Source organism: Acipenser ruthenus, chromosome 15 (genome assembly GCF_902713425.1).
Source record: "Acipenser ruthenus chromosome 15, fAciRut3.2 maternal haplotype, whole genome shotgun sequence".
Taxonomy (NCBI): Eukaryota; Metazoa; Chordata; class Actinopteri; order Acipenseriformes; family Acipenseridae; genus Acipenser; species Acipenser ruthenus.
Genome location: NC_081203.1, coordinates 18878235 through 18902930, shown reverse-complemented (window position 1 = coordinate 18902930; position 24696 = coordinate 18878235). Strand labels below are relative to the sequence as shown.

Genomic DNA, 24696 nt, shown 5'->3' with positions numbered 1-24696 from the left:
ACAATTTGCTTGTTGCTGTGCATAGACTAGGGAGTAGAGCAATTGAAATTGAGCTCTGCTCTGTTCAGGTGCCTAGATATCCAGGATTTACCTGGGTAAATGAGGGACTGTCACAAAGACGGCCGGAGTGGGTGGTGTCAGACCAGAGCCAGGAAGTAACACACAGAGACTTGGATTTTGGTTAAGCTGAGCGCGTGATCGCGCTCAGCATTTAATAATTAACAGCACAGAAAATAAAAGGTTTGAACACAAAACAAAACAGGACACGGCACTTGCGCCAAAATAAATAGACAAACAAAACTTACTAAACACTTAACAAACGGTGCACGGAGAGACAAACAAACACGGTGAGTACAAACACTTATATTTACGATCTGTATTTATTTTAACTCCTCTCTCTCTCTCTCTCTCTCTCTCTCTCTCTCTCTCTCTCTCTCTCTCTCTCTCTCTCTCTCTCTCTCTCCCGTTCTCCACTCTCGAACACCCAACCACGAGTGAAAGAAACGTGTCTCTATATATACTGTTGTGCTGGGATTCAATTACTAATTAATTATTCACTTGAATCCCAGCACGTGAATTAATTCTGTGCAACCCCGTGCTCACATATTACATTTAACCAGCACGTGAAGTGATTTGTGCCCTCCTCGTGCCTAAATACAAATCTACCTTTTTTAAATACACGTGAAACACAGACCCGTTTATATCCCGTGTACCAATGACTATACACCAACATTTACACACGCAACATACAAATGCACACAGGGACGGGGCACATTGCCACATATACCCCCCCTTGTGCGCAGCACACATGGCCTCAACGGCCACCTCCCCCCTTAAAAATCCAGCAGTCCAGGACAAAGTCTCGGACTGGGAAGGGAGGCTTCAGTGGGCCCATGGCTGGCAATGCTGTCAGCACCCCTGCCGGTAGTGGCACGGCTGACAGCCTGCTGGTCCATGCTTGCAGCGAAATTGCTGCGGGGGATGCAGGTCTCCTGACCTCTCCCCCTTCCTTCGTAGCCGGTAGCTCCCCTTGGTGGGGCTCTGACCACAGTACTGCCGGCAGCGAAGAAGCTGCAGTGGGAGCAGGTCTCCGGACCTCCCCCACGATCTCCGGCAGCGAAACTGCTGCAGTGGGAGCAGGTCTCCGGACCTCCCCCACGATCTCCGGCAGCGAAACTGCTGCTGGGGTTGGTGGTCTCCAGACCTCCTCCCCCTTCTTCGTGGCCGACAGCTCCCCTTTCTGGGGCTCCGGCCACCGTACTCCCTATGGTGGAGGTACGGAAAGCAGAGACAGCTCCTGCTGTTCTGCTTCTGACAGTGTCGGAGGCAGAGGCAGCTCCTGCTCCTCTGCTCCTGGAAGTGGCAGAGGCAGCTCCTGCTCCTCTGCTCCTGGCGGTGGTGGTGGCGAAGGCAGAGGCAGCTCCTGCTGCTCTGCTCCTTCCGGTGGAGGTGGCGGAGGCAGAGGCAGCTCCTGCTTCTCTGTTCCTGCCGGTGGAGGTGGCGGAGGCAGAGGCAGCTCTGGCTGCTCTGCTCCTGCCGGTGTAGGTGGCGGAGGCAGAGGCAGCTCCAGCTGCTCTGGTCCTGCCGGTGAAGGTGGGAGCAGCGTGTAGTCTCCTGCCGATGGAGGTGGGAGCAGCGTGTAGTCTCCCCCTTTTCCAGGGGACTGGTGCTGCTCTGCCTCTCTTGCAGGGAACTGGTGCGGCTCCGCCTTTGACGGGGAAACCAGCAGGCATTCTCCCTCTGCTGGTGGAGGTGGAACCAGCAGGCATTCTCCCTCTGCTGGTAGCTTGGGTCCTGGGGCTGTGGAAGCCCCGACTTCCCTCTCTTCGGGCTGTGGACGCACCGACTCCTCCCTTTTGGGCTGTGGACGCACCGACTCCCCCCTCTTGGGCTGTGGACGCACCGACTCCCCCCTCTTGGGCTGTGGACGTTCGGGCTCCCCCCACTCAGGCGTAGGACGTTCGGGCTCCTCCCACTCAGGCGTAGGACGTTCGGGCTCCTCCCACTCAGGCGTAGGACGTTCGGGCTCCTCCCACTCAGGCGTAGGACGTTCGGGCCCCTCCCACTCAGGCGTAGGACGTTCGGGCTCCTCCCGCTTGGGCTGTGGACACTCAGGCTCCTCCCGCTTGGGCTGTGGACGCTCTGGCTCCTCCCGCTCGGGCTGTGGACGCAAAACCAGCAGGCATTCTTCCTCTGCTGGTGGAGACGGGGACAGCAGGCATTCTTCCTCTGCTGGTGGACCTGCTACCTGGGCTGCTGTTCCACTTATAATTGCCTCCAGGTAGCTGAGGACCAACCCCACACCTTCCTCCCAGGTGCTTAGGGTCTGTTCCCTCGCATATGCCTCCCATCGCTCCTTATCCATAAACTGCAGGAACCGGACGACTACTGGTATAGACTGGGCCTCCAGCCCAGCATTTTCCAGCATCCAGTCCCACACTTTGATGGCGTCTTCTGCCATTTTTTTTTTCCTCTTTTTTTTTTTTTCTCTTTTTTTTTTTCCAATCCAAAAATGCTGTTCCTGCTCTGGCCTGAGTCCTGGAGGCGCTGTAGATTCCACGCAGGACACCACGTGTCACAAAGACGGCCGGAGTGGGTGGTGTCAGACCAGAGCCAGGAAGTAACACACAGAGACTTGGATTTTGGTTAAGCTGAGCACGTGATCGCGCTCAGCATTTAATAATTAACAGCACAGAAAATAAAAGGTTTGAACACAAAACAAAACAGGACACGGCACTTGCGCCAAAATAAATAGACAAACAAAACGTACTAAACACTTAACAAACGGTGCATGGAGAGACAAACAAACACGGTGAGTACAAACACTTATATTTACGATCTTTATTTATTTTAACTCCTCTCTCTCTCTCTCTCTCTCTCTCTCTCTCTCTCTCTCTCTCTCTCTCTCTCCCGTTCTCCACTCTCGAACACCCAACCACGAGTGAAAGAAACGTGTCTCTATATATACTGTTGTGCTGGGATTCAATTACTAATTAATTATTCACTTGAATCCCAGCACGTGAATTAATTCTGTGCAACCCCGTGCTCACATATTACATTTAACCAGCACGTGAAGTGATTTGTGCCCTCCTCGTGCCTAAATACAAATCTACCTTTTTTAAATACACGTGAAACACAGACCTGTTTATATCCCGTGTACCAATGACTATACACCAACATTTACACACGCACGCAACATACAAATGCACACAGGGACGGGGCACATTGCCACAGGGACACCAAGTACATTGAAAGCAAGGGCTTCCACACAGGTGTGGCTCATGCGTTAATTAAGCAAATAACATCCCAGCATGCTTAGGATCATGTATAAAGATGCTGGACAGGCCTGGTTGCCTATAATTATGGCTAGCATGGCTGCAAGAGGAGACCTCAGTGACTTTGAAAGAGGGGTGATTGTTGGTGCGCGTTTGGCATACTCCAGGATCATGATATCCGTGCATTAATTCAAAGTGCAAGGCAAAACAGACGAGCAACTGCAGATCAATTGACTGCAAATTTCAACCTGGGGCGAGAGCAGCCAGTTTCATCAAAAACGGTCCGCCGAGAACTCCACAGAGCGGGATACCATAGTGGCCCAACACCCTATTAAGTGACTTTACATTGGTGTTTCCATTTTGTTGTCCACTACCTGTAAATTTATACAGTACATATGTATATTATAGTTACATTTTGACATATTTCTAGAGAACTGCTTAACCAATTGTGATAATGTATACAAATTGATATAGTGGTGTCTTATTTTCATCATCTAAAAATTCTGTTAAATAGGAATCACCTTGGGTCCCTGAGAGGGCAGGTTGGCGTCCTGGCTGTGTGAAGTCTCCGGTCTCTGCTGGGGTTTCTGGGGGAGCGTTGTATTGGCTCTGTCGCTCCCACAGGTTAGGGAGGCACTTCGGGCAAAGACTGTTTCACATCACTACAGCTGACCCTACGGGCCAGGTGCCCGGTGAGCTCAGCGGACACCTGCATGGATGGCCTTTGCTGCTGACATCCGTTGTCAAGCTCTTGGGTGTAAAAGAGAAAATTAGCATGGTCATGGGATCAGAGGAACCCACTGAACCTTCACTTCTCTTGAGCTGTGTGGGGAATTGCTGCGGTGATGGAACATAACTGGCTAAAATCCGAGGCTAAAATAAAGGCTAAATATTTAGATCCACCGCTGCTCAGATCATTAAAAAATAGAGATGGTGTTACAGTGTGTGTTATCCAAGAATTCAAGCATTGATTCAAACCCAGGGTTTCTTTGCATACCTCAAAAACAAGGAGGATCCAGGAAAAAAAGAAAAGAAAAACTAGTTCATCTTCTCAAAGCCTCAGAGCCAGTTCAGTGTTTTCTAGTAAGCTCTGGTCTTCTTGACGGGAGCTGTTTGGGTCACGTTTTTCCCTCTGGGGCCTATGATGAATGATTCCACCTCTGTGACTCTTTGAGTTTACAATATGCAAAGCAGAGCCACTAAAAATGAGAGGGCTGAGCGGTGCAGAGGACTGAGTCTCTAGAGCCTTTCAGTTTCTTTCACTGCTGGAGGGGTACATTCAAATCTTCAATCAGGTCATACACAAGTTTGATGGTTTCAGCTTTTCCCCCAGTGGACTGGTGACACACACCACACAACTGCCAGCCGCTGCTTGGAGAGAAGCCCAGAACTGAATGGCAGACAGGGAGTGTTCAGGTCAGAACTGAGGAGTGCTTTTGCAGAGCTGTGGCCTAACTGTAGCCAGCCCTGTCACACACATTTTGTAAACTCTAAACTGACTCCAGCTTAAGTCTGTCCATCTATTGTTGTTTGTTCTCTTTTTACAGTAAATTGCCATTGCGAGAAGGTTTTATGATTTGTGTTCCTGTTATACAGGTGCAGCGCATTGCCCCTCCTACATAAATTCATAACTCTCTCACGCACCACCCCTATGCAATTAAATGTAAGACAACCGACATAAAACCTACTGTATCACATAACCAAAAGCATGTAGCACTCTCCTGTGGAGCTGCTTCTGCTTTGCAGCTCCTGCTGCTAACAAAGAGTGAAAGGCATCAAATAATACATTCCGGTCCTCTGTTTCCAATTTAATAATCCCTGAAAACCCTTGTAAGCAGCACAGGCTCACCACATGTATGAATAGTTGCATAAAAATGCAATTTAAAAGTATTGTTCCATTTGGGATCTGATTGGAATGTGTTCATGGTACAAGAACCTATCTCGGAACATCGTTACAGTGAGAATATTCTTTGAAAGTAGTAATTTGGTCTTGAGGGATGAGATGGGATGTGGGGTAAGAGATATGCTATTAAATTGATCTGCAAGGTTAATGGAAAGACTGACGGAGCCTGTTGTAAGCTTCCCTATAAATTAGCTTTGTTGTTGTAGCCTGTGTCCCAGTATTTGATTTAGCAATTAGACTGTTGATAAATAATCGCGACCGGAGTGTACAAAGAAAATTATCCCCCTGCGATTTCAATCTGGCCAGCATACTGGAGGTATATTGATTTCATTTTCATAAAACTAGTCACGCTTTTTTTTCTTCTTTGAAACTGTTAAGGCTAAAGCTGTAATTCCCTGAGACTAGTTTTTTATGCATGTCACTTACTGTACTGCGTTTCTTTTTCCTCATGTAGTGAGATTGTAGGAAATTGAAAGCAGTGATTTTAATTAGAGGAACATATGGGTGAGGTAGTGTGTGTGAGCTTGTAGGCTCCGAAACAGAGATATTTGTATCACACTGGGAAAGGAAGTCGAGGTTGGTGTAATTTATTGCATTGTGACCAATGCCGGCAATAATTAAAATCACAGACATAATTTGCAGTTCCTGTTTCTGAAGTATCTTTAAAGATTCGTCAAGGTTCTTTTCAGGCATAAAGCCAATTTTATTAAGTGCCTCTGTGTAGCAATGGTTTGTACATAATTTATAAAAAGAGACTTAGCAAAGAAATGTGTTCTCACCAGTCCATCTCAGTCTCTCATTCCTGGAGCTTTCCCCAGCTTTGGACCTCCACTGAAATGGAACAATAGTTGAGGTGCCCCTGGGTACTGTACACTAGAGATCGGCATGGGTACCCGAAAACCTGGGTACCTGTCGGGTTTTAAATGGCCCGACCCGAACCGGGTCTCTTTTTACTACTCAGGTATAGATTATTAATTTGAGAATTTAAAGAAAATGTAGCAAATATGACAATACAGTAAGGGTGGGTCTCTGCTAGCATAATAAAGACCACGTTAGAACAAGCTTTGCATTAGCGGCAAAAGCAAGTACACCTCGGTAATAAAAACTGTGGCGACTATTCTTCTCAGGAACTAAATCAGAAAGAAAACAACATAATAACATCTTTTATGTCAATGATTGACTCTTAAATATCCATTAATAATAACTGTGTGGCTTCCAATACAGATTGCTTTATCTTCAGTTATTGCGCCAATATAGTTTCTTACCAAAAAGATCAAATAAGTAGCTGTTGGAGAAACATGCATTATAATTTAAAAGATTCGTTTTAGATTTGTTAGTATTTGGGTTTCATTTAGTTAGTTCAAAGAGCAGGAAGACCTTTAAAGTGCTCCAAATGGCAATTTAAAAGGGGACCCTGTGCTTTGTCAGAGAGAACACTTTGGGGGCTAAAACCTTCGAAAGCTTAAACAATCTCCTTCCTTCCTTATCTTTATAACATCAGGGTTTCCTGAGTGGAACATCAAACAGGCTTTGATGTTACAATCACTTAAGGTAATAAAACGAAAGTGGACCCACGTGGTCGATGATATTCTGATAGGGGTGATAGAGGGGCTTAGGTCGGCCAGGGTGTCCTCGGCTCACTGCGCACCAGCGACCCCTGTAGACTGGCCGGGCGCCTGCAGGTTTTCCTGTAAGGAGCCCAGAGCTGCGTTGTCCTCCGACGCTGTAGCTCTGGGTTGGCTGCATGGCGGGCGTGCAGAGTGAAAAGAAGCGGTCGGCTGACGGCACACGCTTCGGAGGACAGTGTGTGTTTGTCTTCGCCGCTCCAGGGGTGGTAGCGGTGATCTGAGCCTAAAATACAATTGGACATTCCAGATATGTGAGAAAAATGGGGAAAAATTAATTGGCGACTACTAAATAAAAAAAAAAAAAAAAAGAAAAAAGGAATAAGGGGTGATGTCTAAGAGAAGCTATACTAAATCCCAACATTGTATTGTCTTGTGGATTCTGTTATGACCTGTGCTTAGGGACAGTGGAATACCCAACTGTTTGACTGTATTGAATAAAATATCTTTGTTGAAATCTACAACAGAGTTCAGAATCACAATAATTATTTATACTGACGGATGCATGAGAACACTAACTTCTAACTAACCTTTTATTGGTAACACTTTATTAAGGTGTTGTTTATTAATGTTTTATAAGCGTTTTATAAATATATAATATATACTTAATAACAGTGTTATAGAGTGGTAATACAGTGTTATAGATGGTTTATAACCATGCAATAGCCCTAGACAGAATTAGTTTTATAAAGGGGACAGTTTTTAGCCACCTATTGTACTTTAGGATATTTAAACATAATTCTGTCTATGGCTAGTGCATGGTTATAACCCATCTATAATGCTTTATTAACACTCTATTACATAGTTATTAAGCATATATTATATATTTATAAAACATTAATAAGCCATACCTTTATATAACATGTTACCCTTTTATTTTTAAATCAACAGTAGCCTTTTGTGAGCGGTGTACCCCAGAAAACAGACTGAAAACCAGGAACTTTTTTTATTTTAATGAAGTAGATAAACATAAACAAATATGTGGTACATATATTTTATAGCAGCACGATAGTTATGGTTTCAAACTTCATTTCCATGTTAAACTCCGGTTTTTCAACCATGAAGATCTCGGCAAAGGTAGGGGGTAGAGTGATGTCCTTTGGAACATAAACACTTTGTAATTCTTTGAACCTTTAAACAGTCTTTCAATATGATTAGTATTACAAAAGATTAAAGAGGGGTCAAAACGTTAACGTTCCCCCTGTGTACAATGCAAATTCTAATGTCATTTTTCAGCAGACCTGGAGAAAAAACTACTAGCTACAGCTATGGTACTCGCCACCAAGGTAGCGGTCTTTTCCGAGTTATTTTCCTATGTGCTTTAGAATTACTGTAAGCTAAATTCAAATTATGTGGAATAAATTGCTGTAATAAAAGTCGATGCAGAGATTAATCAAGCTGAGGCAAGCGGTTCCCAAAATACAGCCTTTAATATGTCAGACAGTCAGGAGTGTGTCGGCATGAGCTACACTCACACAGTATACAACAAATCTTGTAACAAATGTCTGTGCAAAGTTTAATAACGTTTGGACAAATGTTTCTGTAGCCTTCATTAGCCCAGCTAATCAGAGGCCAAAATTAGGTCACAATGACAGCACCCCCCCCCCCCCCCCCCCCCAAGCACTCATGCTAATGAATGCCCATACCAAGCTTCATCACAACTGAATGAGTGATTCTCAAGATATACTACAGTTAAATACCCAGGCGTCTCCCCTGTATCCCTGTCACTGTGGAGTCGTGTTCATGGAAATGTTACTGAAGCTAATGAGGGAGCAAAATCCATTTTAAAACCAACCCTTAATAAATGACACTAACAACGTTCAACAGCAGAAGATGATTGGGGGAGCAGTGAAAATGCACAACTGAAGTTCATTTAATTGTCATTTTTGAAGGAATTTCCTGAACCTCAAGCTTAAACCATAGCTATTTTTAACAATGTTTTTTTTGTAATGAATACATATATATGTTAGAGTGCATGAAGGATTTGGTTAGGGGTTTAAATGATGGCGTGGATGGGTAACAGCAAAACAAAATGTTTTTTTATACCCTTGAGGGTACAGTATATACATATGTCATACTTAAGAATTTTACATACCAGTATATTAGAGACCCGCTTATGCAATTGTGAGGAACATTGCTTTCAGTATCTGGGTATATATTTAGGCTGTCTGTATGCCTGCATATACACTGTCAGAGGCTTGTGTTGACGTACTTGTTTGTGATGGCCTAAATAAAAGACAAAGTCACACACAAGTAGGTGACTCAGAGGAATGTTTTAGCTGTCTCTGTATAATATGAATCCTAATACTGATTCTCAGCCAGCACTGCACACACAGGCAAACTCAAGGAGAAACCAGTTTGGGTTGGTACAGACTCTGCTACACAATCAGATACTTGTTTCTTTCCATTGCCAATGTCCCTTTTTTATTTAGTCTGTTAATGGCACAGTCGGGAGGGTGCTGTTGCGTGTGCATCTTCACACATGTGTAGGTTCCAGTGATGCATGCATGATTCACATTTATACAGAATATTCCAAAATTAGCTCTGGGTGATTACATTCTGAGTGTGTGTGTTAGAGAGAGAGAGTGAGTGAGTGAGTGGAGAGGAGAGTACTGTACATGCATTTCAGAATCAAGGAAGCCATGGTAAGTTATTCTTCCCTCTTACATTTTTCATACATTTCACAGCTAAAAGGTGGCAAGGTTGTTGTTTGTTGGCACTCTAGGCAGGTTCACTTACAACGTGACAGATTATGCTTCTGTTCCTCCTGAAGGAATGTATCCATGACTGTTTGTGTCTCAAACCATTTCCAAGTTCGTTACGGAACACAGCACAGCCGCTACAATGCTGTTGGATTCGTTGAGGCCGTGTGCTTGAAAGATTTACAGGATGTCACCAATGTGAGCACTGTTTAGCTTCGACAAGTGCCAGCCACAGGCCGTCCTTCACAATGTGACATTCACTAGTCCTAAAGAGATCTGAGTGGAATAGTCCAGGATTTGCGGCCATCGTCCGTGCTGAGCAAGGTTTCAGTAAGTAAATGTCTGCTTGCCGTTCTGAGATCTCTCTGCCAATGGGATTTGCTGTGGTGGGGAAGCAGCTTTGTGAAAGGACATGTAGCTCAGCAGAGCAAGTCACTTGCAATGGGAATGCTGATTTGGATTTTAAACCGCAATGGTGCGAAAGACATTTTTTGTTATTACTAAATTGTTAGTAGAAAGTTGGGGTTTCTCGGGCGCTTTAATTAGCACAGGTTGGTGATGTGCAAGGTTTTGCTAGTCTTTGAAAAATCAAGTGGGCTAATTCAGTTGTCTGTCCTGTGGGGTTGTTCAGGGCAGGATAGAGGTGCACTCTCTCCAGGATACTACAGTCCAGAGGCATTAATTGCCTTTTCCTCCATCTCCAGTAGTCAACCTGAATTCCTCACCAAAATCTCCCACCGTACGTAGCTCACACAAACTCTAGATCTACACAAGAACAGTATTTTTTCTTCCCAGACATTCCTGGAAATGTGTATTAGGCTCCAGGTTGTTTTTATGTCTGATCATTTGCTCCCTATCTAAATTATAATAAAACATTCCAAGTTCATCATCCTTGATTTCGTGATGTCATTGGTCTTGGTTTGGAAATGTTTTTCTTTTCTTAGATATCATGGTGGCTTCATTAAAATGCTCCCAGTTTGGCTACAGCATCCAGTGTTTCTGTTCTGTTGTGTGTCTCATAGCAAATTAGAATCAAATCTGAAGAGTTATATACAGTCCTGACGCATGTCAAATAATCCTGGCTTTGTTTCTGTTTGATTATTATTGATTTATAATAAGGCGCTTATAGCAACGGTTAGAGTTGAATGACACAATTTCACTGGTAAACTGGCCCTTAGATTGTGCTGCTTTCTGATTGTGGAACAGTCAGTCCGTGTCTTCCAGTTAGTTTACTGGAGTTAGTGAACACATTTAGAAAGACTGGTCACAGTGCAAGCCCTACACATGAATGCAGCTGTTTGTTATTTTAGTATGACTTGGCAACAGCTTAGTAAGTGGTGTTACCATGTCAGCAAGGGGTAGTGGGGGTTAGCTTTTAGTTACAGGACACGTAGTACATTATAAGGTATGGTTTGCCTGTTGAAAATAAATCTTATCAGTAATATCAGCCAAAAGTACCTTGATGTGACTAAAAATTCGTAATTCTCTTGTAAATTGTAATTATTTAGATACTCTTGTGTGTTAGAGAAACCAGATTGTTTTGGGGTAATAGTTTCTATTTTCTATGTATTTAAAGGAAACATTGGGTAGGAACTTGTGGTTGCCTTTCTCCTTATCAGGTTTTTCTTGCTAAGTGATTTATACTATGTGTACCGCACTGGTAATTCAGTTAGGGGACATGGAGAAGGACCCTGAAGCTGAATAATGGCTGGAAATGAATTTGAAAACCTTGGATTATACTCTGTTACACTGGTAACAAATATAATAAACTAGCCCTGCCAGGCCATCAGTATGGCAGTAACCTTTACAGTGTATGGTTTGCTGGGATAAAATCCACCTGGACCAATTCACAGAAAATGATGCTAAGCTTATGTAGTGTAGTGTGTCTTTGCATCACTATATATGTGTACCTTGAAATGTGCAAGCAATAATAATTCACTATGTTAGCTAGAGAACAGTGCATTTTGTATTTTATAGTGTGTTTTTACATTCTTCTTTTTCATGCAGGAAGTGGAATTCTGTACCTCACAAACTACAGTGTATAGTAACACTTTAGACATACAGTCTGTTTCAAACGCATTTCTGTGGGGGTTCTTACCTTAAAGATATGATTTAAAGCACTAGCAAACAGTCCTCTCCTGATTTCTGCAGTCATAGTTCACTGTAATGAGAAATCTGATTTATGAGCAGTGAATGATGATGTTTAAGGTCTGGTTGTAATTATAGGTATCTGTCATGTATCATTACTTGCTTAAAACTTATTTACAATACATTTGAAATGGTGTTAGAGGCCAGGCACAATGATTGCTGATGGACTGCTACCAGTAAAGTATATCTGAAAATATCAATGTAGTGTCTTAGGTACCACGATGCTCAAATATATAATGATGAAATCTGTGCTAATATATACCTGCAGGGTGCGATTTATCAAATTTCCAGTGGGGGGGATAAAATAGACAAACAACAAAACATCATGGCAAGCCTTGATACATCTGCAGTACACAATTTAAACAGTTAAGAGAATCACTAAGTTACTTATTTATTATACTGAATCAACTGCTAAAAAATCTTTAGGAATCACACATTTGCTAATCTGCCATCATTCAGGGTAAACGCAGTTATTTTTTATGGATACAGTCATACTTGTCAACATTTGGAAACTGTTCAGCGGGATGCTGATCATATATATTATCATATAATACACGTGTCCCTCCACACCACACGACCATCGTGACAGTAAAAATAGACATAATGAAGCGTTCTTACCTTTGTATAAGTTAGTGATCAGCAGATGAAAGTGCAGAGCCAGGGGAAATCCCTCCCATCCCCCCCATCAAATCGCAGCCTGTATACCTGTAACAGTTATCTCAGCACTGCGGATTTCAAACTTTTTGCACTTAAGTTACCCTTTTACTTCTGACTTAAGTGTTGCACCCCACTACGGCTGCATGAAAAAAGAAGATCAATCCTACAGATTAATCTATCAACTATTGATTCGATTCAGACAGACACAGAGATAGACAGCTTGTCAATTTGATCTGATCGTCACGGCCAGAGCAGAGACTGATCTGTGGCGCAAACAGCAAATGGGTTTTAAATACACACTGTGACTAAGCTGCTGCTCTGTCGTGATATTCTGGTAAGGCTTAGGAAACTCACACACGCATCACTGAAAATGTTAACTATGAGGTTACTATCCTAAAAAAAAAATCAAATACAATGCAGTTTATTGTAAAAAGAACACTAGTTAGCCATGGGCGATGCTGCTTTCAAGATTAAATGTAGCACAGAGGTAAAACATTTTCTAATGATAGCCTGACTTTATGTTAAGTGAACAGACTGTTTCAATCAAACTGTACCCTGTACCCAAACAATTACATAATCCTCCCCGTTCCTCTCCCTCCAGAGAAGGAATTATGGGATGGGGCCTGGGAGTGCTGGCCAAGCCCTTATAGATGTTTCCCATAATAAAATTATCGCAAAGGGAGGGCTTAGGTCGGCCAGGGTGTCCTCGGCTCACCGCGTACCAGCGACCCCTACAGACTGGCCGGGCGCCTGCGGGCTTGCCCAGAGCTGTGTTGTCCTCCGACGCTGTAGCTCTGGGTTGGTTGCATGGTGGGCCTACAGAGTTAAAAAAAGCGGTCGGCTGACAGCCCACGCTTCGGAGGACAGCGTGTGTTCGTCTTCGCCACTTCCAAGTCAGCGCAGGGGTGGTAGCGGTGAGCTGAGCTTAAAAATACAATTGGATATTTCACATTTGGAGAAAAAAAATGGGGTAAAATCAATTGGTGATTACTAGTTTTTTTATAAAAAGAAAAAAGAAAAAAGAAAAGGGGACATCTGACCAGGTAGACATGAAGAAACTCGGTAGTCAAAGCAGAAATTGACTCATAAATGCTGGAGTTTTAAGCAATTCCTGTGTTTTTACATTTTTCTTTTGATCACCTATCGTTCTAGTTTTTTTCCCCAGACTTTTCCAAAAAAACACGTCATACATTAATTCATTCAAAAACACACACACTTCCCATATTTAAGATTATTCATCTCTTATATACCTATTTAAAATGCTATCTTTGTAAAAAGAAAAAAATATATATTATTTCAAAAATAGGTATTTCAAGATATTTAACAATTAAACATATGTCAAAGCAGAAAAAATAGCATTGTCACATTCAAAATTGATCAATTTCTCTAGAATTATTATACAATAAGTATTCTTAAATATTTAAATGCTTACCTGGAAAGCAGTAAATGCTAAATTGTAGAATATTTCCTTTTGTATGTCCACCTTTTAAAGACATTCTATTTTCACCGTCAGTGAATTATCAAACAAAATAAAAACATAGATAAATAATGAACATGTAGTGGACAGAGCGATCTTTAGCAGAAATATTTCTGATCGTTGATGCAGCTGGTGTCTTTTTCATTTTAAAGAAGTCATGCAGCTCTATGCAGTGTGTTCAATCACCTTACCAGAAGCAAAACAGACTGGCTGCCAGGTTCCTAAATGCAGTGTAACAGGTAGTGCGTCAGTCAATAAGGCAAACGCTTGCTGTATTTATTTGTAAGTAATACAAAATATATATATATATATATTTACACTATAAGAAATGGGAATTTTCATGGGGAACTACATATTACACGGCTAATGGTAAATTTCACAGAAATCATAAAATACGTGATAATCATGAAAAAAAAAAATACATCCTTAGCAATAATATGTTAGTGTCTAATTGAACAGGAGACACTGCAGCTGCAATACCCAGTGAGTTTTTACATGATGCACTGCACCGACGGACATGTTGTACTTGCCTTGCATTTTATGGGAATTGCATTATTTTGCTTAAAGGGAAGGCACGATTAGAATAGGGACACCCCACAAACGAGGGGTGTTAAGAGTTTAAATGTTATCCAAATGCTAAACAATCACAATTTTGTCTAATCTTTATCAGAAGTATGCACGTGAAATTTAGATTTTGCTTTTGTGTTTATGCAGTAGTAACTATACTATGTAAAGTTATTTACTTAATATTCAGTATTTATTCATAGTTTATACCATATATCAGTATAGATATCGTCTTATACTCATTAATATTCTGGTAATTTATTTTAAAATCTATTGGAGTGCTTCATAATATGGGATGAGTGGTTACTCATATTCCAAATGTGTTAGTTTAAACATTTTGGAAATTAAAAGGAGCCCGACAACTCTATTTCAACCCGAGTCCTTGCCGGGGTATACAGTATGTGCATGTAATAAAACTGGGGAGTCGCCCATCGCTAGCCGCTAGAGGTATACTGTGCCACTGGGCTGTAGCTCTCGCAAGGACTGCTCTGGTCTAATGCATGCCTTGCTGACTTAATGTTGGATCTCTCTTAGTTCACTTTTTCTTTTATTTTTCTGTCTTCTGCTGCCCCCCCTCCTCCCCCTCCCTCATCTCCTCCCCCTCCCTCCTCTCCTCCCCCAATTGTAGCAAATTAGACTGCCGGACGAAATCAAAGGAGTTGCTAATAGAGTCGGATCCCTCAAAGTAAATATGTTTACAAAATTCTTTAAATTCTTTGCCAATACTTCCAGCGCAGCTTCTTCTGTGTTCCCCATCTCCGCCCCATTCTGCACACTCATGAGTGTCCCATCGGCAAGCTTGCGTTTCATCACCACATTGGTTCGTTGGGCTGGAGCAGATCACGAGGTGGAGCGTTCACTAATTCAGAGCACCTCCACTGACAGATGGAGTAGTTGTAAGATAATGCAGTCTTTAGCTACTGTATGATGCACTGCTAATGCACATGCATTTGTTTCTTTGCTACAGATAGAATGCTTAAAGCACTGCCATCCCATTTTTGCGTATGACTGTCTTATTCAGCAGGTTGATGTTGCAATTGCTCAATTATATGTTATTTGGAGGCCGTGTGTGTGTGTGTATATGTATGTATATGTAATATGCTCTCAGGATAGTTATAACAAATGTATGCCTTTTTTTACGTTATTAAAAAAACATTTAGTATTTCATCAAGTAAAATATAGATCTGTTACAGCACCTAAGGGGTGTATTAAGTCTTATTCAGCAGCGCTTTACAACCAGCATTTTTCAACTCTGAATAACGCTAGTTAATTAACTTTCTAGACTAGGGGAACGCCCTAAAAGCCATAGCTGCTAGAGCAGAAATGCCAAACACTTGTGTTAGCCTGACAATGCACATTACAACCCCCTGACAAAGGACCTTTGTCATATACGCCATATTTAGTCCTCCCCACTAGGACAAAAGTGGTGCCAAACTAAATAAAGGTGTTTCACCCAACGGAAACAGCCGTGTCAAAGCACTGTGTTCATGCCAAACCCCGGCATGATCTTTTAAATGCACAACCAACATGAAACAAACCCGTAATATACGAAGGATAGGGAGGGAAGCCATGTCAGAGCAGCTCTCTGGAAAGAAACCCTGATAGGGAGGGAAGCAATGTGATGGCAGCTCTCTGGAAACAAACCCTGATAGGGAGGGAAGCAATGTGATGGCAGCTCTCTGGAAACAAACCCTGATAGGGAGGGAGGCAATGTGATGGCAGCTCTCTGGAAACAAACCCTGATAGGGAGGGAGGCAATGAGAGAGCAGCTCTCTGGAAACAAACCCTGATAGGGAGGGAGGCAATGATAGAGCAGCTCTCTGGAAACAAACCCTGATAGGGAGGGAAGCAATGTGATGGCAGCTCTCTGGAAACAAACCCTGATAGGGTGGGAGGCAATGAGAGAGCAGCTCTCTGGAAACAAACCCTGATAGGGAGGGAGGCAATGATAGAGCAGCTCTCTGGAAACAAACCCTGATAGGGTGGGAGGCAATGAGAGAGCAGCTCTCTGGAAACAAACCCTGATAGGGAGGGAGGCAATGATAGAGCAGCTCTCTGGAAACAAACCCTGATAGGGAGGGAGGCAATGAGAGAGCAGCTCTCTGGAAACAAACCCTGATCGGGAGGGAAGCAATGAGAGAGCAGCTCTCTGGAAACAAACCCTGATAGGGAGGGAAGCAATGAGAGAGCAGCTCTCTGGAAACAAACCCTGATAGTCCTATCTTTATGGTTTTTAACTGTTCAACACAATTTAAAAAACTGCCAATTTGGTGAAATTGTGAAAAAAAAAACAGTATGGTTAGCAATGAGCATATAGTTCTTAAAATAATAATAATGTGCTAATAGAGTCAGTGAACCAAGTGGAGCCTCATACATCCTATGTGGAAATATTTATATACCAGCTGCATTTCAAACACCTGATATTCTTTATCAGTTTACATATTGTACTCTTATATTACTTACTCACACCAAGTCTCCCCGTCACATTGCCCCAGTTTTGAGGTTGCTGCATTGGCTGCAGCATCGTGTTGCTTTTAAAGCTCCTCCCTTTCAAGGCAAATTCATGGTTTGGTCTATTTGAAGTTATTCCGAATGTTGAGTTGATTCATATTTATAAATCTATTTGGCTTTTTATTTGGCTTTTTACTAATGAGCAGTTTAGAGCTGTTTTTATTTGTGTTTTTTTTTAGTTTGTTATATTTTTGTATATAAGTATCCTGCAATGCTATAGAAATTAAAATAGTTTGATTGGTAACTCTGTTCAGTAAGAAACAAAGAGAGACATGGAGACACTCTGTGCAGAGCTACCCTCTAAATAAGTCCTATAGCCTGCTCCCCGCAACATATAGCTGAATCTTCATTTTCTACAAATGAAACCAACTCGTCACTGCAGACAGCATTGCATTGTGTCACACGCCATGATTTTGTCATTTACATTTATCAAACGGCTAGAAAAATCCAAACAAACGCAATGAAACCAACAAGTGCTTTTTCTTAGGTCCTGTCCACACTATGCCTTTAAACCGTATTAGTTGCCTTTAAACCGGTTTAAAAGTGCTAAATACAGTTAGCGTCCACATTACGCATGGTTTAATACCGTACTCGAGAAATGGACTGGAGACCACCTCAGGGTTCTAAATTAGATCGCATCAGGTAGGCGGTTTGTCAGAAGTGTGGACACTGTAATACCGAACTACATTTTTTGTGTATCCTCCAATATCTCAAAATGCTTTCTGATATGTTTTGATGCATGGACGTTACAAACACAGTACTCAGAACAGACGCCTGAAGGAGTTGAGAATGACTATCAATACTGCTGTACCGTATACAATTTCTGAGACTTGTTGTAAAATGGTGGATCATGGAACGACATGATCAGATGTCGAAATCAAGGCACATTGATATCTGAAGCAGTGAAATCGGTCAAGAAGTTCACAGTTCACAGTTCAAAATGAAACTCACACCTTATGATAAAATGTACCGTGTTTAAGAAAGGAAACCATAACGTTTATGTTAAGAAGCGCTGTGTCTGCCGTGGGCACGGGCTCCATGTTTGCAAGGTTATAACCAGACAGTGCATTGTGGGATACTATCGTACTAAGTCCCACAGTCCATTGCGCTGATGAGAACTGTAACCGGACTATTTGAATAGTGTTTGTACGCATTAAGCGTTTCACTGAACATGAAAAAGTACTTTAGTGTGGACGCTGTGAGCTGGATTAATTAAAACGTTTTTGAGATTGGTTATGTAGCGTGGACAGGGTCTTAAGGGCTATGGACACCGGACATGACCAAGTGAATTCGAGGCGAATAAAGTATGCACACCGGGAGCGAAGCGAACGACACGAATACAACACAAGTACATAAAAAAAGACGAAAACTGTAGCTAGTCATGAAAAGTAAATACTGTCTCCTTTTGCTTCTTTTGTGGAGATGAAATAAAACACAACACACTCAAAAAAGTAAATTTAACAGACTGTTTATATGTGATCTGGTTTAACATATAAATTATTCAAAAAGAATACATCTACACATTTATTTGGAAATACTGAAGAAATTAGTTTAATATAATATACTTTTATTGATTTTCAATTTATAAAATGTTCTCAGTTATTGTGTGAATGTGATTATTATTATTATTGGTCAATATTATTAAAACAAAGAAGCATAATTTTACAGAAATACGAAACCAGTGTGTGGTGCTTCCCATCACTTTGACTAAAATTAAGGTGAAATAAAGAGAGATAGACATACCATCAATTTTCAAATGTTCTGCTATTTCTTGCCATGTGGCGTACTTCTTTTTATTGTCTTTATAACCACTGACACTGGCATCATAGAGAACATTATATTTTTCGACTTTAATAATTACATTCTTAATTACATCCATTTTTTGTATTTCTGTGATAATCTCTGCGTGAGCGAGACAGTGACAGTCTGACAGCCACTACCTTTGCTTTATTTCTGATTGGTCCAAATGTATTTCTAAATTCGCTCACTTTGTTCTAGCCACTCTCTACGGCTACGGTGTGCATTGCTCCATTTAAATCAATAGGTTTAATTATTTTTTATTCACTTGCTCGCTTCACTCGCGTTCGGTGTGCATAGCCCTTTAGGCTTGACTGGAACAAGTTGTAGCCAGCAGTGATGTGTGGCTGACTGTACATTGCAATGCTGCCCCATTTTACCCAGCATTCCGTTATGTCCCATATATTTGGAGATATCATTGTACTGTGACTGGATCAGGAGAGAATGGTCACATGTCAAGTGCTGTATTTAGAGGCACAGTCCACCTGTATTTTGGATGTTATCTTTACCTCGATACCCACAGTATATTCATGTACTTCATGTTGGTTGTGCATTTAGATTTCAATAAAATCATGCCTTTGCTTTATCGTGGCCCATTGCGTTGTCCACAGACTTCATGCAAACAGGTCAATTTCTGTTTTTTCCACATTTCCACATCTTCCAGTTTGGGAGGAGAGTAATATAGCAATGTTGCTGTAGAAAGCTGTACTAGCTTCAGTAGTAAACAAGAAAATGACTGCCCATTATTTGTGAAATTTTAGGCACAAAGCCTGTATCATTATAGCCCAGCTGCAATCATCCCCATTTTTTCCTGTTTTTGACTTTTGACGTTTCGTGAAGATGACGCTAATATTTCTTTGTTTTGTCTGTGTTGCATTCATCATTTACCCTGGCTGTTGTTCTGTGTTCTAAACATCTTCTCACCCGCTAGCATTCCAGCAGCAGCTCTGGTTTCTTTTGACTTTTTAGTTGTATTTTTTTTTATTTCACGTTATTTCTGTAATGTTTAGAGCCTCAGTTCACGCAATGTAACTGCATTGGAATAAAAAAGGGCTTTAATTAGCTTCAATTGTTATTTTAATATTTGTTTTTGAATATATCTTACCTTGTCTTGATTCCAAGTTATATTGAGTTTTATTCATTTTTCTTTTTACCCGTCTCAAATTGGTTTTACTTGGAGAGTTCTTCCAGTTTGGTTTCTTATTTCCTTATTCCAGGGGAAAAATCATGTGTGCCTGTGACATTTTGAACTCCACTGTGACTGGCCTATAAAAAACATTGTGTTCTGGGCTTAGTGTAATAACAAAATATTTCGACACACAAAGAAAATGTCTAATAGACTAAAGTATGGTCACAGTCTCTTTTGGGTTTTTTTTTTTGTAATGGTAAGCATGTAAAGGTAAGCATATAAAACATTGAAATGACTTTTGAAGCTATGTACCCCTTCACTTTCCTCACTGTCTGTGGGGTTCAGTCTGGTATCCATTTCTCATTTCTTGCTGCGTGTTTTTTAACAACACTTTTCATATCGTATTAATATTTCCAATGCATTTTATTTGGAAGGAGAAATCAACCTTTCATTTCCTCCCCTTTTTTTGATAAATTGATAAAGTGTAAGGTAAGCTCCAGTCCACCTTTTGTGTTCAGAACGTCATCAGATGTCTAGCGTCTCTTGTCTGTTTTCAAGCTGGGCTTTACAGAGCAATATCAGGATTACCGAATGTATTCTTTTTGTTGTTTAGATTCACTGTATACCATTTTCTATTTCAGTCGTCACATCTCAGATATATAGGTACATCTGGTACACCACAGTGTACCATTAACATGTCCCCCAGCAACACTGCCCTTAGAAATATAAAACAATCTTATATCCAGTAGGGGCTGGGGCTCTATTTAGGCCACCTTGATGTGAAGACTGAAACAGATTCAGGTTAACAGCTTTTTGAAAAATAAAATAAAATCTGAAACAGACCCCCCTCTAAAAACGAAGTGCCCTAAACTTCATTCCATAGTCTTCATGTCCTTGTAGCTCTTTTTTAGCCGCATGAATGTTCATTACGCCTCAGAGAAGTAGCTTTTTTTTTTTTTTTATGTCTTACTAAATCAATCTGTTTGTCAAAGGCAGTGAGAAATGTTTGTCTGTGTACTTGAAAGACCAGGATGCGACCAGCTTGCTTTCTCAATTCGTTTTCTGATGTCTACATGTAGCTCCACCGCAAGCTGGAGGAGCTCAGGGATCACCTAGAAGGCAATGTGAAGGGGGGCTGCTCGCTCAGAGTAAATGTACGATTTTTCTCGATGAACTTCATTTTGTTTTTCTTCGTTTTTTGTTTTGTTCGCTAGCTGGTTATACCAAATCTTGACTGGTTTGTCCTTCCATCCACATATTTTCCTTTTTTTTGGATCCAGCAGGGGTTTCATTTAAATGTGGCAGAAGACGTTAGTAATTTACCACAACAAAAAACTAAAAAACAAAAACCCCACCAAAAATGTGTGATGTGAAAGTTTCTTTAAAAAAAATCTAAATTCTGCTCAATGCTACCCAAGACTTCTAGCCGAGCTATGGTCAGAAGTCAGTTATTCTTTTTTTTTTTAATCAGTGTGATAGTTTATCTTTATCAGAAGTAATAAGGAATAGCTGAACTGACTGGGTCCTCTGTGTTACTGGTTTTTCAATACACTGCTTATTGTAAGGTGGAAACTTTAAATAACCTCTCATTTTTTGAAAATTGGGAGGTATTTTTAATTAATTTTCATTTCAGAAATTGTTCTTGCCCAATTTAAAAAACAAAACAAAAAACTTTTGAAAATGTCGGTATATTTCTTTTCTGTTCTCATTGCCGGCGACCGCCACTCTTTATATCTGATGTTTCTATTTTGTTTGCAGATCTGTCACCTAATACATACGTTTTGAAAAAGGCATGCAGATATAAATATACAATAATACAATGTATTCCTTATGAGAACTCACAAGATGGATACATTGCATTATCCAGTAACCATGTAACATCTTCTTTATACAGCATGCCCTTTCTGATTGGGATAGGAGGTACTATAGCCCCTTTCATGAAGTACCTTTGTGACATTTCTGTTTTAACATACATGTAAAGTGCTTTGAGATACTGTGGTATGAAAAGCACTCTATAAATACATACATTGAAATTGAAATAGATGATGATGACATCATTGTGACGCACCCTAGCCCCCAGAGTATGAATGCAATTCATTTGCACCTACAGTTGGTATGCTAGGTTTGAAAGTAGCATGTTTTATCAGGTACATTAACCCCACAAGTTCTATAAATAGCAATACAGTCTATTCAATTGATCTAAATAGTGGCTAATCTAAATACCAACATCATTTAAATAATTGAAATATGAACTTTACTGAATGTTTTCATATTTTTACAGGCAGAAATAAACTAAAGCAGCTGTTGGTTAACTGTTAGTTATTTAAACACTATTTAGGTCTGCCACCGATCAATTGAATGGACTCCAGTATCTCCTAACTAACAGGCTTGACTAAGAAAGAAATTCACCATTTTAATCACAATATATATGTTTTTCTTTTCATATGGTTGGAATATTTGCAGAATGCCTTTTCCTTTTCGACTTCTGAGATTGCATTTCTAGAGCATGACAACAACCATTCATTTAAAGCGGTCTTAACCAATGCTTTAAAATCCAGTCTCTTATTAGCACAAGCAACATTATCATTGCCCCCCCTCCGCATCTTATTGTGTTGATCTTTTTTTGGTTCAAATCTGCATTCAAAAAATAATAACAATAATTAAGCAGATTATTATTGCACTGATACCCAGCTGCTTCCTGTGCTGTAGGTCAATCTCACTCCGGCAGTCTAGCTCCAATCAGACCTTGTTACCTACAGAACAGGAAATGGTTAGGATACTACATTTGAAATTTTCAGTCTATGGCATTGCTTGCATATTCTGTGCCAACATGGCTTCAACACAATGGTAAAAAGTAGAAAAATGTTGCCAGTGCTAATAAGAGGTAACCGAACGGATTGTAAAGCCTTGCTCTCATTTTCTTCGCTCTAAAGACTATAGTGTGAAGGTGCACTGACTGGCACGTTCCATTCAAATGATGACTGGGCCTGGTCTCAATGTTTAAGAAAAAAATCTCAGTCACCAACCAGGAAATTCCCATTAAATATCACCAAGGCTTCCACCTTACATTGGCATGGTCTTAAATCTGAGGACTCTTCAAGAACCACATCCTTTAACTCAGTCTTGAACCTTTTTGAACAAACCCGCTAAATAAACCCCCTGCTACTTAATGTCTCCGTGCTGGAGATATCCCTGCAGAAACCCTTTCTGAGACCCTGCTGTAGGCGCCATCTTTCTTTTTGGTTTAGTTTTTTTTTGTAACAGTGTTCTCTTTTCCCCCCCACTGCGCTTCCAGGCTCGGCTCCCTTCCTGCTCCTCCACCTATAGTGTTTCTGAGGTATACTTGCACGTGTTTTATTGCATTGTCCAACACCCACACACTGTCTCACTCATTCTCTCACCCTGTCTGCCTTGCACTGTGCACTCGTGAGAGTACTGTTGGCCGCTATGCATGCTGTAAAAACAACCTGAAAACAAACGGCTTTCATTATTTGATTTGTATTGTATTTATTGCATTTATTTTTGTCTGTCAGGTTCATTCCTTTTTGGCATCACACAGGGGTGTTGGGAGGAGCAGTGGTACAAGATTCTGTTTTCTGATTGGCTGATGGAGTGTTTTTGATCTACCAGCTACCCTCTAGCTCCTAGCGGCATTTTGAAAGTCATGCTGTTGAAGATAGAAATTTAACAAGGTCACTAAGCCAAACTGGAGTTTACACTATTTCATAAGAAAGAAAATTCATTTTACAAAATTAGTAATGAACAACTAAAGCTTAATATTGCATCATTCAGCTCTCCTTAGTTGCTTTTTGCTCATTTTGAGATAAAAACAGAGAAAGCAAGTAGACAAATGTTTAACCTCATGCTATCTTTACACTGATTTTCCAATGACTAATAACTTCGTCACGAACGATAAGGCCATTTATCTTTAAAAGCATTATGTAACCAGCCCACTTACACTCATGTCAAGTATACAATATGCTGCATGTTCATAAATGAGGTTATGTGCAACCTTCTAAGAGCACCTTCCTGTAAAAATAGAACATGCTGTGCTAATAATAATGCAGAATCTATTCTCAGACTTCTTCAGAAAAAAACTATCCGTGTTTGTCATTTCACTAGTCAGGCTTTGTAAAGTGGCCTGCTGTATCAGTTATATCTTAAAGCATTAATCTTTACAAAGCTGTTGTCAGCCATTTCTGTTAGATGTCTTAATTCCAGATTGCGTTGAAAGTGTAATTTCCATGAAGCCTGGTTCAAAGCCATTTTCCAGTTTAATTACACTGGCAGCCCCGCTTATTCAAAGTCCTCGCCCGGCTACAAGGTCCTTGGCCCCTGCAACTCAAGAGCAGTTGTGAAACTCTCAGACATAAAGACTTGTGGATATCAGGGCCGCACTATAATCAGCTCTTTGAAAATCATTAATGTCACCACACACAGACAGCTGGAATAAAACCACGGTCCGTGGTCGTAGTACGCGGTTTATACGTTTCTAAAGTATTGATTATCCATCATACGGAGATGAATGACCTTTTTAGGCAGCTGTGTTTTATTTTATTCTTGTAGGGGGGAAAAGACATTTGTCTTATTGCTGCTGTCCAAATAATGCATTCATTGTATTTTTAACTGATACCACTTCATAGCCACACGCCTGGGATTCTTCTGGCTGTCTTGAACGTAAACCACCCCAAATTAAACAAGGGGCCAGGGATACCTATAGTTAAAATAGGTCAACACTTCAGAGCTTGGATAGAAGTTACATTGGTTCTGTTAAACATACTAGAACAGGGTTAGAACAAAGACATGGACTGGAAGGGACAACTTGGCCCCGTTTGAAAGGAATGCTAACCAAGGTTTTAAAACCCTGTTCTTTGACAACATTACAACCCTAACTGTTCACCTCAAGAT

At 41.0% G+C, this 24696-nt stretch overlaps 1 protein-coding gene across 22 annotated transcripts in view; it reads left to right on the top strand.

Moving 5' to 3' along the window:
* LOC117422321 (gephyrin) overlaps nucleotides 1–24696 on the top strand; it is a 214596-nt gene that overhangs the window by 133846 nt on the left and 56054 nt on the right. For 7 of the 22 annotated variants that reach the window (XM_058987315.1, XM_058987308.1, XM_058987311.1 and 4 more), the window contains 3 exons: nucleotides 14980–15036; nucleotides 20868–20942; nucleotides 23084–23125. The exons of 4 other annotated variants lie outside the window; for them this stretch is intronic. In XM_058987315.1, the coding sequence (XP_058843298.1) occupies nucleotides 14980–15036; nucleotides 20868–20942; nucleotides 23084–23125 (174 nt within the window). The remainder of the gene's footprint in view (nucleotides 1–14979; nucleotides 15037–20867; nucleotides 20943–23083; nucleotides 23126–24696) is intronic. 11 more of the 22 variants (XM_058987323.1, XM_058987316.1, XM_058987320.1 and 8 more) reach the window with 3 other exon arrangements.